This window comes from Lipophrys pholis (assembly GCF_963383615.2).
Source record: "Lipophrys pholis genome assembly, contig: SCAFFOLD_24, whole genome shotgun sequence".
NCBI lineage: Eukaryota > Metazoa > Chordata > Actinopteri > Blenniiformes > Blenniidae > Lipophrys > Lipophrys pholis.
The window spans coordinates 273,922-289,540 of NW_028291924.1; the positions used below are offsets into that span (position 1 = coordinate 273,922).

The 15,619-nt window shown below is 44.3% G+C and overlaps 2 protein-coding genes across 2 annotated transcripts in view; both read right to left on the minus strand.

Annotated features, from left to right (window-relative positions):
• Window positions 1-15,619, minus strand: part of LOC308128372 (NACHT, LRR and PYD domains-containing protein 3-like) — a 532,150-nt gene that overhangs the window by 244,434 nt on the left and 272,097 nt on the right. The window lies entirely within an intron of this gene.
• On the minus strand, window positions 13,175-13,811 carry LOC308128388 (calcium uptake protein 2, mitochondrial-like). The gene has a single exon (XM_080494100.1). The coding sequence runs from the start codon at window positions 13,778-13,780 to the stop codon at window positions 13,244-13,246; it is 537 nt and encodes a 178-aa protein (XP_080350226.1). The 5' UTR covers window positions 13,781-13,811; the 3' UTR covers window positions 13,175-13,243.

Below are 15,619 nucleotides of genomic sequence, written 5' to 3' on the forward strand. Positions count from 1 at the left end.
TGAGACCAAATTCCTGAGTCCCCGTCCTTCAGTATTCTGTGAAATCTACAGTGAAATGATATGAAATGTGAAAAGCAGACAGAATATAAAAGTGAAGAAGACTGTATTCAAGGCTTTTAGTCTTGATGGTCGAAGTCATCCCCACACAAATGACGGCACAAAAGCAAAACCAACCTTAAACACAGAGACACACAGCAAGCGTTGTTGTGTTGATGTAATCTAAGAAGTAAAGCTGAGCTCTGGAATTCTGCAATCTCAGAAACAATATCATGGAGCCTCTGCTGGAAAATCCTAGATTGTGTCATCCAAGTATTAATATTCCAGAGTGCAGTGAGAAGCTGAACACCACACTGGAATCTGATAACATGAACATTAGTCTGAACTACAAAACTCAAGTTTGATGTTTCCTTCAAAACCAAAACACTCAGAAATAAACTATTTTTTTTATTACTGATAATGACTCATCTGAGTTTTAAAAACTAACCAACACAAAACTACAACTTTCAAAATGCCAACTTCAGGGTTCATTGTTTTTGTTTTTTCTGACTCACTGGACATTGTATAGGGAATCAATTATCCAACTATTTTAATGAGCAGTAATGAACTAAAATCAACAAAAGGCCAAAGGTCAGATTACAGATTAAAATCCCACATATCACAATGAAAAGATCCTAATATTGTAATGTTGCTTTCACAGTCAGATGTCTTTGTTGGTGCAAGCTGCTTCTATTGCTCTGAGAGGATCCAGCTGCTTGGACTCTTCCACTGCTGTGGAAAGTCTTTTATGTTTGTTATTTTAATGTGAAAATATTGAAGTTACAGTGTCACTTCCTTTCTGAGTGTCTCCTCAGTACTCTGAGCACATTGTACACAATGGATACCATTGGTGTGTGTGTGCTTGAGCCAAAGTAAGTGACAGTCTGTGTAAATGTGTAAATATTGCTTCATGACTGCCGAGGCATTTTTTTAGTTAAACCCTCTTTGCTCATCCTGAGTTTATTTTGAAGTTTGAGCACGTTTGAGAATCGTTCCTAAGTTAATTAGGCTCATGTGACGGTGTCATTAGTTAGTGTAAACCCTTTGTTATGTCTTTCAAGGTGTCTTGCTGAGTACTTGAGGTCTGTTTTCACGTTATGTGTAGTTTAGTCTCCATATGTGCTGCATGCCCTTGTTTCAACTAATTGTTCATGTTGTCTTCATGTAATCAGTTTAAGGTCTTTGTAGAACAATGTGAAGGTTCCAACAACAACAAGGAAAATGTTGTCGGTGAAGTTAACTGATGCACTATCAAGCTAGCCAGGAGTTGAACCTGGAATCTTCTGATCCGTGGTCAGACGCGTTATCCATTGCGCCACTAGCTCCTTGCTGAGCTTTGATTTAAAATACTGAAGAAGAAACTTTACATGGATCCATCCATCCTCCAGGTACTCTGGTTTCCTTCCACAGTCCAAAAACAAGCATGTGAGTTTAACTGGTGACAGTAAATGTTCTCCAGGTGTGAAGGTGTGTGTGGCTGTTTGTCTCTGTGTGTTTGTCCTGTGATGGACTGGAGACCATCCAGAGTCTTGATCTCCTGCCTTATTTATGACAATGAGTTGATTCCTTTACCTTCTTGAACATGTCAGCATATTGGTCTAGGACAGGGGTGTCCAAGTTGGGTCCTGGAGCTCTGGCGTCCCGAGGGGTTTAGCTCTCTCCAAGTTGCACCACACCTGATCACAATGAAGGTTCTTGTTATGGTGCTTTTTCACAACCTTGGTGATGACATCATCAGATGAAGAGAGAACTAAAACATGCAGGACATCTGGTCCAGGCTGGATTACTGTAACTCCCTTTATTCTGGCATCAGTAGGCTCAATGTTCAAAGACTGCAGGTGGAGCAGAATGCTGCTACCAGCTTTTTAACAGGCACCAGGAGGAGGGACCACATTTCACCAATCCCTTCTTCCTTTCACTGGCTGCCTGTCAGTTTTAGAAGAGATTTTAAAATGCTACTGTTTGTTTTTAAAGCCTTGAATGGTCTGACTCCTCCAGATATCAGAGACATGTTATGATAATAATAATTACTAGAGGTTTGTATTTCCAGAAGAAAATACAAGTGTGAATGTGGAAGGTTGAATAAAGCTGATCTCCTTTGATGTCAGCGTCTCCTTGGCTCCAGTGCTGAGATCATATCAGATTGAAGGAGATCATCGGCTGTTGCTGTGTAGATGCTAAGATCAAAGATGTTTTCCTGCTTTGATCTGCTCTGACCCCCATGAGTTGCCTCTTCCATCTGGTTTTGTTTTTCTTTCTTCTTATCTCTATTTTATATGCTCTGTATTTCATTGCTGTACATTATATTGTGGTTTTAATGTAAAACCACTTTGTAACAGTTTAGAAAAGTAAATGAAGAAAATACAATTATAATCATGTTTGCTGGTTATGTGACCTTAGAGACTTTTCATACTTATATGATCAAGATAAACAGCAGCTCCATCAGAGTATTTCTCTCTTTTTTCTTTTTCTTCTTCTGCCCTTGTCCTGTTCGGCAGCTTGGGCTAACAATATTATGTGATTGAGAGCCTTCCGGAGTCAGAACAGTTGTTGCTCTTGCAACATGAAAAGACCTGGAGTCTCCTCCTGTTACAGCCATGCCAACTTTATTAGAAGTTGGCATGGCTGCCGTACACGATAGGGGGGGGGGGGGCGCTCAAAGATAGAGAGAAGATAAGAGAAGAGAAGAGAAGAGAAGAGAAGAGAAGAGGAGAGGAGAGGAGAGGAGAGGAGAGGAGAGGAGAGGAGAGGAGAGAAGAGAAGAGAAGAGAAGAGAAGAGAAGAGAAGAGAAATTGGGGGGATAACATACAATACCCTTGTTCGTGCTACATATATTATTTGCAGTTATCACACTGATCTAAATACTTTCCAACTGTTATTATATTAAACCAGCCTGAGCAGCTCTATCTACACAGCAACAATAAGCAGGAACATGAATTAACAAAGAGGTGACAACAAAAGAGGAACATGATTTTCAAAGTTTGAGCAAATGATGACAGAGAACAAGCAACTTCAGAAGCACCTTTCGTGAGGAGTGGAAGTGTATGTGTGTGTGTGTGTGTGTGTGTGTGTGTGTGTGTGAGCCTCATAACCTGCCACCCACTTATCCGCCCCATGATTCTCCCCCCGATCTCTGTAACAGTAGAGGCACAGGTTAGGTACAGGAAGAGGTGGAGGCACAGGACGAGGTGCAAAAGGAGGAGGAGGGGGAGGCAAAGGAGGAGGTGCAAGGAGGAGGCGCAGGATGAGGTGCAAGAGGCGCAGGAGGACCCACAGGAGGAAGTGCAGGAGGAGGTGCAGGAGGAGGTGCAGGAGGGGTGGAGGAGTAGGCGTAGCATGTGTCCAGGAGGAGGCGCAGGATGAGGTGCAAGAGGCGCAGGAGGACCCACAGGAGGAGGTGCAGGAGGAGGTGCAGGAGGAGGTGCAGGAGGAGGTGCAGGAGGGGTGGAGGAGGAGGCGTAGCATGTGTCCAGGAGGAGGCACAGGAGGAGGTCCAGGAGGAGGCGCAGGAGGAGGTCCAGGAGGATGCGCATAATTATGCAGGAGGAGGTGCAAGGAGGAGGCGCAGGATTGTGCAAGAGGAGCTGCAGGATGTGTGCAGGAGTATTAGCAGGAGGAGGTGCAGGAAGAAGCACAGGATTGTGCAGGGGGAGGTGCAGGGTGTGTGCAGGAGGAGGTGCGAGGAGGGGATTCAGAATTGTGCAAGAGGAGGCGCAGGAGGAGGCACAGGAGGAGGCGCAGAAGGAGGTTCAGGAGGAGGCGCAGGATGAGGTTCAGGATGATGTTCAGGAGGAGGTTCAGGAGGAGGCACAGGAGGAGGTTCAGGATGACATTCAGGATGAGGTTCAGGATGATGTTCAGGAGGAGGTTCAGGAGGAGGCACAGGAGGAGGTTCAGGATGACATTCAGGATGAGGTTCAGGAGGAGGATCAGGATGAGGTTCAGGAGGAGGTTCAGGAGGAGGCACAGGAGGAGGTTCAGGATGACATTCAGGATGAGGTTCAGGATGATGTTCAGGAGGAGGTTCAGGAGGAGGCACAGGAGGAGGTTCAGGATGACATTCAGGATGAGGTTCAGGAGGAGGATCAGGATGAGGTTCAGGAGGAGGTTCAGGAGGAGGCACAGGAGGAGGTTCAGGATGACATTCAGGATGAGGTTCAGGAGGAGGATCAGGATGAGGTTCAGGAGGAGGTTCAGGATGTGGTTCAGGAGGAGATTCAGGATGAGGTTCAGGATGAGGTTCAGGAGGAGGCACAGGAGGAGGTTCAGGATGACATTCAGGATGAGGTTCAGGAGGAGGATCAGGATGAGGTTCAGGATGAGGTTCAGGATGTGATTCAGGAGGAGGTTCAGGATGAGGTTCAGGATGAGGTTCAGGAGGAGGTTGAGGATGAGGTTCAGGAGGAGGTGTATTTTTGTTGTATTTGATCCCTTTGGGAAAGATCCTCCAAAGGTTCCGTGATGTTTCTTTCCACTTATTTGCTGATGATATCACCGTTACTGTTCCTTTAAGCCGTCTGAGATCATGAAGCTAAACTTGCTCCATTGTCTGGTGGAAATAAAACAATGACTCAGCGATAACTCTCTGCAGCTCAATGCAGACCAAACAGAAACACTGGTTATTGCCCCTGATGATTCAATCCCTGGGATTAAACAGTACCTGGGTGACTGAGGCCAGTCTGCTAAGCCAAGTCTTAGAACCTTGGGAGTTCTCTTTGACAAAGACCTGTCATTAGTGCAGCACTGGAAGCAGCTGACCAGGAACTGCTTCTTTCAACTCAGGAAAAGATCTAAACTTAGGAACATGGTCTCACGGAATGATTTGGAGCTTCTCATTCCTGCTTTTGTGTCTTCGTGTTTAGAAGTGACTGGGAGGGCATTTCTGATCTGAACCTGAAGGTTATCAGTAAGTAAACTAAAGACCTGCACTCCCTATCGGGGAATTGAACCCCCATCTCCCTCCTGACAGGCGGGAATACTCTCCACTATACTAACGAGGAGGTTGTTTCTCAAATATTATGAGAACCTTCATCCATCAAAACTCTGGACTTCACTTGGTACCAATAGATTGAAGACAGAGGCAAGTAGGAGAGCTGACAGTGCTGCAGCTCCCCCTGTAGGATGGTAGAAGAACTGCATATCTTCCACTTCAAAGGTCTAGAAATCAGTGTGTCCACCACTGCAAGTCAACAGATAGAACCAAACCTTTGGGTTCTAGTGAGGAGTCAGTCTTCTCTTGTATTGATATTAGTACTGTGACGGTCTCCAGCTCCCACGTGACAGGCAGGGATACTCTCCACGAAATTAAGGAGGAGATGTTGTTATGCATGCTCTCTGTCAGGGTCGTAGCCAAACGTAGCATCTCTTCTTGTGTCACCACAGCTGAGTGTCACTCAGACTGCGGGGGAAGGGTTCACTGAGAACAGCAGTGGGATCAGATGAGCTTTGGTGGCTGGAATGTGCTGACATGTGAGGTGGTGGTTCAGTGGTCCACTTCTTTCCTGCCACACTGGAGCCCCGGGTCCATTTCCTGGCCAATGCAGTGGGTGGTTTCATTAAATACCTCTCATTCACTAGTTTTCATAATCCCAGGGCGCTGAGGGGGCAGGGACTTGTAGTGGGTCCTTACAGCCTATTGGCTCTTTCACTTGTTAACAAATCACATTACGGATCTGGGGCTCATTTATAAAGCTGGCTGAAGCACAAAACAGGTCCTGAAAGATGCGTACGCCACTTCCCAGGCAAAGTTTGTGATTTAAAAAAATAAGCTTTGCATGAGAATGTGCGTACCGATACGCAAACTTTGAACCTTGCACACACACGTTTTGGAGACGGGGAACCTGCAGCGCTGATGGTGAGGTGGAGAATTGAAGTCAGATTCATCTCAAACGTTTATTATCTTCAAATATCAGACTTACAGATCCACGTAATCATGAAGAGCCAAGCTGCAGTGTTCTACCTGTTTCTTTAGTGGAACGTTGATACTGAATCAGCAGCACCATGTTCATATGTCAAACTTCCATCTTCAAATGATTCAGAGGATAGAACTGATTGATTATTAATCGTGACAAAGTGAGTAACAATCAGTTTAATTTCAGAGTAAGCACACAAATAGTGCGGAGACAGCTGTGAGTAAAGCTGCAGTGTCTGGAGGACACTGACTGTCTGTCTGTCTGTCTGTCTGTAGGCTCTGGGGACGTCTGATCTGTTCCAGCTGCTTTTATTAGGATTTACAGCCAGAAGGTACAAATATACTAAACTGTATGTACACGGGAACAACTAAAGTGAGTCTCTGGGAAAGTCTCATGCAAAAAACAAACTGCAATTGAGATGATTTACCAACGTGTGGAATAAAGAAATTATAGGTTTTATATTGCTTATTTTATTATTATTATACATATGTGATATGTGATACAGTTTAGTATATTTCTACTTTATGGCTGTAAATCCTGATAAAAGCTGCTCGCGGTACTTTCATCCGCTCGGGACGCACTGCTGCTGGAGACAGATGACCTCCTCCACCCTCCGCCTCCACCTGTAGAGTGACTGAGGATAAAACATAAAGTCCACTGAGCCTTTTTAGAGTCCCTGTTCATATATTTAATTTATACATTTAATAAACAGATGAAACTGAACTTTATCGGTCCGCTGTGTCTCCACCAAAATGTCTCTCCGACACTCTGACACACGCTGACCCTCACAACCATGGAGGCTGTTTTGGTGTCTAGGGGTGAGCTCTGGTGCTGACCCCATGATGTCACTCTCCTCTGACCCCATGATGTCACTCTCCTCTGGCCTCCATGATGTCACTCTCCTCTGACCTCCATGATGTCACTCTCCTCTGACCCCATGATGTCACTCTCCCCTGGCCTCCATGATGTCACTCTCCTCTATGATGTCACTCTCCTCTGAACCCATGATGTCACTCTCCCCTGGCCTCCATGATATCACTCCCCTCCATGATGTCACTCTCCTCTGGCCTCCATGATGTCACTCTCCTCCATGATGTCACTCTCATCTTACGCCATTATGTCACTCTCCTCTGACCTCCATGATGTCACTCTCCTCTGACCCCATGATGCCACTCTCCCCTGGCCTCCATGATATCACTCTCCTTCATGATGTCACTCTCCTCCATGATGTCACTCTCCTCTGGTCTCCATGATGTCACTCTCCTCCATGATGTCACTCTCATCTGACGCCATGATGTCACTCTCCTCTGACCTCCATGATGTCACTCTCCTCCATGATGTCACTCTCCTCTGACCTCCATGATGTCACTCTCCTCTGACCTCCATGATGTCACTCTCCTCCATGATGTCACTCTCCTCTGACCTCCATGATGTCACTCTCCTCTGGCCTCCATGACGTCACTCTCCTCCATGATGTCACTCTCCTCTGGCCTCCACCTTCACATCAGATTCTTCTTCTTCACCTCTACAGTCACTGTTCTCTCTGTGACTCTCACACTATTTCCAGCGGTGACGACGTGCTGCCGATCGTTGTTTTTCTTATTCCATTTATTAGTGATTCCACTACTGTGACACCAAATATTATCATCTCCTGACCTCCACCTCCTCCATCACTTTTTCTCTCTCCGAAAAATCCTTTTTCTTTGTCTCTTCTGTCAGGATTTAGCGTCAAATGCCGGCGATTAACAGTCTGAATGAGATGCAAAAATATTGACGAGGCCCTTTGCATTCACCATTTCTGGTAGAAAGTGGGCGTGTTGAGGGCGGGGATATGAGCTGCACCACCTTCCAGGTGGATTGTGATTTATAAAAGAAAAGTACGTGCAGATGTGCGTACGCACGGTTTTATTGATTCAAATTGTTTTGGGCGCATGCCATTTTCAGCTTTTGGGCGCACGTACATTTCTAGTAGGAATCCTACAAAACGTTTTATAAATGAGGCCCCTGATCTGGATCTGACCTGAAATTGGGCGCTGCCAAAAAGAGAATAATAATGGAAACTGAGACAGAAGGCAGAACAGAGAGAGTGTGGATTACATTGAGTTGTGTGGCACAATTTGCACTACTTCAGCACCATGGACAGCTCCATAGATTTTACCAATAATGAGCTCAAACCTGGTCAGATAAAGGTTAAAAAGTTAAGCAGAGTGGGAAACAAAGGAGAGAAGGTCAATGACGTTCAGCCATGGCTGATGACACACATCTCTCACACCCAAGTGTGAATAGTGAAAGAGCATTTTTTTTTTTTTCAAATTAAAATGAAGAACAAAGTTATACGGTATGAAGGAGTTGGTGACACGGTGAAGCTCCTAAGGATTTGATGGGGGTCAAAGATCATGCTCTGGACCCACAATGGTGACCTTGTAATTGTAAGACCTGCAACCTTCAGCTCCAAAGTCTTCTGTCCTTGAGGACACCACTGTCTGAAAACAGAGCTCCACCCAACGTGGGGCTCGAACCTACATCCCTGAGATTAAGAGTCTCATGCTCTCCCGACTGAGCTAGCCAGGCTACTTGTTCTGTGGTCATGGAAGGTTCACTGTAATATCCTACACATGAGACAACCACTGCTCACTGTGGCGTCTCTTCACTTTTGCACTGAAGTGGACGTAGCTTCTACGTCACCAGATAACATCAACAACATGAGCAAACTGAGTGAACTGAGGCGAGTACTGAAGTACTGAAGTACTGAACTGAACTGTACAGACACATTTTGTACAGTGGAAACGGGGCTGAACAGTTACGAGTCACATGGACACTCACCTTGGCAAACACTTAGTGACCTGAGAGGGAGTGATTGGGAAGAACGTCTGTCCTGAAAGGACATTTCTGATCTGAACCTGAGGATTATCAGGAACCACACACAGATAACCTTACACTGCCCTTTGAGGAATTGAACCCTGGTTTCCTCAAAAGACAATAAAGTGGGTTAATCCTGATGCAAAACTTTTCTACAGCATGTTGTTGTGGTCGAGAGGTTAAGGTGATGGACTAGAACTACATTGGGGTCTCCCTGTGTAGGTTCAAATCCTGCCAACAGTGTTGCTCAATACTTTGAGAAGGTTAAAGAAAGACTCTTCTTGCGGATTATTCCAAAAAGTAAAACCGCTGATGTAGAGACGCCCTGAAATCCAAGGACAAGAGTCCCCTGAAGACGTGTTCTCCTCTTCAGAGGGTCTCGTCATGAGGACAAGTTGAGAACAAGTAAATCTGAGGAGTTCAGTTGTCTCAGCTCTGTAATGAAAGAATGATTAATTTTATTACATGAGGAACTTATTAGAAAGAAACTTTTGGACATTGAACAGTCAGAGTCCAAACTCCTTTGTGCTCACATCTTCAGCTCGGTAATGAAAGAGTGACTTTTTTCATTGATTGATTTAGTTTTGTTGACCTCACTGGTGTTGCTCTTAAATAGTATACTCAAGGCTCTGTTTTGGGTGGCCTTAATGTTAACTTTCATTTTTATGAAGACGACAAACAACTGAACTTCCCTATAAAGCCTTGCTCTACGGACTCTGCCTCTATCCTGTCCTGCCTCAAAAAAGTAAAGAACCAAAGTCCAAAAACCTTTTACAGCTGAACGGTTTAAAAACTGAAATCATTTTGATCGCCCTCAATGGACCCAGTTCTGGTGGTTTTAACAACCTTTGCTCTAGTCTTGGTAGCTCATTGAGCAATGTTTGAAAAGAGGCCCACAATTTAGGTGTGGTGTTTGACTCCGACCTGTCCTTTCACTGTCAGGTGACCAAGGTAGTCCAATCCTGCTTTGCTCAGCATAGATGACTCGTCAAGATCAGGTCATTCCTCTCCCCAGCAGACCTGGAGAAAGTAATATATGCCTTCATCTGGTCCAGGCTGGATTACTGTAACTCCCTTTATTCTGGCATCAGTAGGCTCAATGTTCAAAGACTGCAGCTGGAGCAGAATGCTGCTACCAGGTGTTTAACAGGCACCAGGAGGAGGGACCACATTTCACCAATCCCTTCTTCCTTTCACTGGCTGCCTGTCAGTTTTAGAAGAGATTTTAAAATGCTACTGCTTGTTTTTAAAGCCTTGAGTGGTCTGACTCCTCTATATATCAGAGACTTGTTATGATAAAAATAATAACTAGATGTTTGTATTTCCAGAAGAAAATGCAAGTGTGAATGCTGAAGATTGAATAAAGCTGATTTCCTTTGATCTGAGCGTCTCCATGGCTCCAGTGATGATCACTTATCAGATCAAAGGAGATCAGTGCCTTTGGCCATGGATATGCTCAGATCCAAGATTTCCTCCAGCTTTGATCTCCGTTGATCTCTATCCGGTGCCTCTCCCATGCACTTTGTAATGAAAGGCTCATTATTGTTCTTTTTCACAACCTTGGTGATGACGTCATCATTAGATTCAGGTATGCTGAAGCAGGCAGAGAACTAAAACATGCACTCAGTTTGGACACCCTGATGTAGACCATAAAGAGACAGGTTAGGTTTATCCTGCTGCAATAGTTATTCTGTTCAGTTTCAGGTTTCTTTCCATGAAGAGCCTGAACAGGGACTTGAACCCTGGACCCTCAGATTAAAAGTCTGATGCTCTACCATCTGAGCTACTCAGGCCTGCCTACACAGTGTTGTGTCTCCATATGACTCTCACTTATCAGCACCCAAGCTCCTGGTTTCACAGGTGAGTCTTGGGTCACAACAGGTGAACCTGGAACAGAGTTTGTAAATTATATCTCCTGTTTCACTAAGATTGGTGCCATGTAGCCAGTCAAGGTCTGAAGAACTTCTTCATGAGTTTTAGAAAAAGCTCTAAGTTGTGGAATAATATATTGCCGTCCATATATTAATTCAAATGGAGTTAAACCTTTCCCTGTGGGTGTTACTCTCATGTGTAACTGTACTAATGGTAAACATTGTACCCAGTTCATGTTTGTTTCTTCCATTGTTTTCTTAAGTTTATTTCTAAGAATACCATTATGTCTTTCCACTAACCCTGCTGATTGTGGATGGTCAGCGCAATGGTTTTTTAACTGGATGTCAAAATGTTTTCTTATTTGTTTTATTACTTCCTTCACAAAATGAGTACCTTTATCACTGTAAAGTTTTTCTGGTATGCCAAACCGGAGTATTATTCCTTTCACCAAGGCTTTAGCCACTGTTGATGCATCTGGTGTGCTTGTTGGAAACACTCCAACCCCTTTAGAGAAAGAGTATTATCACTAAACAGTATTTTTACCTTCACATTTGGATAGTTCAATACAGTCCATGCATACTTGTTGAAATGGATATTGTGGTTCTGGAAATGTAGCTCATTTTGGTCTCATGGCACCCTGCGAGTTGTGTTTAGCACATATTGGTCATTGTGAACAACTTATTTTACTATAATTTAAGAATCCATTTGTTGTGAGTACTTGATTGATATAGATACCTTCCCTCCTGTTGAGACATGAGATCCTCCATGGCTCATTAAAGCAACAGATCATAAACTAGCTCTAAGTTAAAGTGCTTTTGCTTCGTTGAAGTTCGATATAGATTATGTCTGATCATCATTACTTTGTTTCAGCAGAGGTAATCTATTATCTACAATTGTATTTTTTTTGAGAGTCATCTTATTAGTTTCTTAATTTGAGGGTTGTTTTTTAAGATGGCTGTTTCCAAGCTACATCTAATGTTTAGTTTAGTTTAGTTTAGCCACCACGTTATCTATTGTTCATTTTATACCCATTTTCTTTTCTTTCTTTTTTTTTCTTTTTTCTGGACATTTGCAACAGGTCATGAATTTCATTGCATATATCAAAAATCGAATTAGATCCACCAAATCTCTAGTTTAAACTCATGTTGATGTGTTCCCACTGGAATGTTCTCACCACCGTGTGTGTAGTTGCATCCCTTCTTTCTCTAACTCTGTATGTATGTGTTCATGGTCTGACCTTGGCACAATCGAGTGCATTTCACCTCACGTCAGGGCAGGTCGTCGTCACGTCCTCGTCACTATACACTGAGACACCGCTGGATATCTACCACCCAACTTTAGTAGCAGAAAAATGCCTATTCAGCATTAAGGAAAGTAGACCCGATATTGTTTGTCCAGAATATTATATTCACTTTGACCTCCCTGAAACAGGGTAACCTTAAATACCAACACCGAGTAAGGACAAGTTTGACCCGATATCATTTGTCTGGAATAAGCTGGTATTCACTTTGACCTCACTGTGCAGCCTTACTCACCCTATGGACGGATGTCCACACCGTCCCACCCATACAAGAGGATCTTTCATACAAAAGAGAACTCACTCAGTCTCAGTTGATCCTGGATCTGTCTCTGTTTGTTTACTGTTGTTGGGATTCCGTCCCCCTCTCACCTCCAGTGGATCCGGCCTACAACAATTAAGCTGGAGGACATTTTGTAGGAAAAGCCTGAGCGGCATGTTTCAGCTCCGATCCTGGAGACGAGAGGGATGTTGGAATCCGGCTCCAAGGACCAAGTTGTCAGGAGACTTTTCCTGGTAAGAAAACCTCATGGAGACAGAAAACACAGGAATCAGACTGAGAGCCGTTTGAGAAAGTTTAAGACCATTTTATTACATTATTCTTGTGTAGCCCTGTGTAAAAATACCCTATTAGATATTATTAGATACCACACATTAGTTGGAATATGTGAATAAAAATATTTTGTTTTGGGTTGAAATTTGAAAAGCACCTTTTTTTTTTTTTTTTTTTCTGATCCGTGACCGATTTTAATGGCGTCAATGCAAGAGTAAGAAAACGGCGGCCAAATATATCTGGAAATAAAACATCATGGTCCTCACATTCATGTACATATTGAAGACTGATAGTTTCCAAACATATGAACGATAAGTGTCTCATTCAGAATATCTAAATCTGAGCCCCAGGCCACAAGGAAGTCAGAAAATACCCGTCTATGAAAGATGAGCCGAGAGAAAGAGCACTGTGGGTAAAACTAAAATCAAATCCATGTCGTTTTTTGACCTGAAAGAGAAACAACCTGAACTCGTCAATCGGCACACGAAGTTAATTCCTCAGTTTCACGTAAACGCAGTAAAACTCTTCAGTCCTGGTTGGAAACGAACTTTAAGCTTCTTTTAATCACAAAGACGAATTCACTACGTCACCAAAACAAAAAGTGTAAACAAACAAACATGTTCTGTAAACGTGTCTGTACGTAATCTAGTGGTGAGAATCCCGGACGTTTACATGTGGTTACTATGGTTTCTAGTGTCATTGAGCAGTGTGGTTCAAAAGGGGCTCCCGGTCTCCCTCAGGGCCTCTTGCGCCCCCTTCAGGGTCTCTCTCTTCACACACTTCCAGTAGTCGCCCATGCCGTTCTGGTGTTTCACCTTGAGGCCTCGCAGCACCCGGTCTGTCATCACTCCCAAGAACTCCCTGTGGCTCAGGCAGCTGTCGCCGTCCATGTTGAAGAGCTTGAAGACGGTGTCCAGGACGTTGTCCGACAGGTCGTGTCCCGTGGCGATCCTCACCGCCCGCTTGAACTGCGCCATTCCCACTGGCCGGTTGGCCTCCGTCACCATCTTCATGGAGAAGGCGAAGTCCTCCAGGTTGTTGGTGAACAGGCAGAAAGCTTTGAACTCGTCGAAGGTGATGCTCTGGCCAGCGGGGATCCTCTTCCTCATGTTCTCCCAGTACATCTCGTTGTCTTCCTCGCTGGTGTAGTGCAGCAGCCACTCGGCAAAGTCTTCCCTCCGCATGGTGTCCATCCCTCTGGAGAACTGACGGAACTCCATCTCCTGGACCTCGGTCTGCAGGTCCTCCATGAACCGGCGGAACTCTTGATACTGCAGCTTGTCGTGTGGAAGGCAAATGGAGGCACTGCTGGGATTTCTACTTTATTAACAAACTGTATCATTTAAAGTAAAATCTACGGGACACAACAACTTTAAATATTAAAAAATGGAAACTCAAATGGGCAGCCCGTCACAAAATGAGTTGGTTAATTGGTGCAGAGGAGAGTCAGTCAACGTGAAACATGCTCTCTTATTATATGGAGTGCCTGAAAGTGTTTCAACAGCTGAGGTAGAAGAAACAGCAGAGACTATTAAAGCTTTGGGTAAAGTAGTGGTTAAAGGTAAAATGTTTCACCCTCAACAACAGTCCTTAATGGTGTTGTGTGAATGTCGGGAAGAAATAGACCCCACTAGAATCCCCCCAGAAGTGATGCCAATCAGTGGTGGAAGTACCTGGAAATCAGTGTACTACATAGAAAAGCCACTTGATGAGTTTGAAGTAAAACTGCAAGCTTTTCTAAAACAGGAAGGAAAAACTTTAGAAGATATTCAGAGTCCATGCATCTCACCAGGAGCCGGAGACAGCAACTCTGAGTCCATCATCCGTACAATGGGTGATATAATGAGCAAAACAAACAGATCAGCTGACAGCCATGCCTATAGACGACTACGGACATTTTCCGGGGTCAGTCCCACCCCCGCTGGAGAAGAGTCGTTTTGTGTGTGGTTGGAACAGGCAACACTCCTAGTAGAGGAAGGGGAGTGCTCTGACAAAGAAAAACGACGACGAATACTGGAAAGTCTCAAAGGACCTGCTTTGGAGATCATCCAAGCTGTTCGTATGACAGAACCCGATGCTAGCTCCCATGAGTACATAGAGGCAATAACGAGCATTTTTGGTACTGTGGAATCGGGTGAAGAACTCTATTTATCATTCAGAGCCCTTCAACAGCAGCCTAATGAGAGTTTGTCTGATTTTTTACGAAGATTAGAGAGGTCTCTTGTTAGAGTTGTGCAGGCAGGGGGTCTACCTGTTACTTCAGCCAATAAGGCCAGAATAGAGCAACTTATTAAAGGATCAACGTCAGATCTTATGTTGCTTCAGTTGAAAGTGAGGGAGCGAAAAGATAATCCCCCCCACCTTTCAGCACTTGCTACGAGAAGTGATTGAAGAAGAAAATCGTCACTCTGCCAGACAAGCAGCCCCTGTACGACGGCAGCAGGTACGTGCCATCCAGGCCGAGAAGGAGCCTTCTGAGTCCCTTTCGCAGCAACAGTTAAAGGCTCAATTTCAAGATTTGAGAGCACAGTTGGAGAGGAAGAACGACAGCTCACGGCCCAAATCGATTGCTGCTGGTTCCGTCCATGGACCAAAAGAATGGAGGAAAACCCCGAAAATGGAGTCATTAAAGAAACAAGTGGAAGTGCTACAAAATAAAATGCGTGTAATGGCAGTGAACTACACATCCGCCCAGCAGCAAGGGAACCTGACACAGCCTAGTAGACATAAAGTAGTACAAACCAATAAATCTACTCCGTTTAACCCATCATTGTCCAAAGATTCTAATCAGTATTTCTGTTATAGATGTGGGGAAAATGGTCACATAGCCACCCGATGCACAGCAGCAGAGAACCCACATAAAGTAATAAGAAAACTAATTCGTGCATTGCGAGAAGCGTCTGATCCAAATAAAACAAATTCAAAGTCTACGGCAGGCGATGTTGCTAATGTCAACAAAATTGAAGTCCCTTCAACAGATGCAAGCTTACCTGAGGGTCTGGTGGGCCCATCATTCATTCATTCCATTAGGGTCAATAATGTATCCTGTGATGCTCTGATTGACAGTGGGTCTAATGTGACTATAATTT

Coding starts and splice junctions, on each gene's coding strand:
- LOC308128388 (XM_080494100.1), bottom strand. CDS start 13,780: ATGGAGGACCTGCAGACCGAGGTCCAGGAGATGGAGTTCCGTCAGTTC.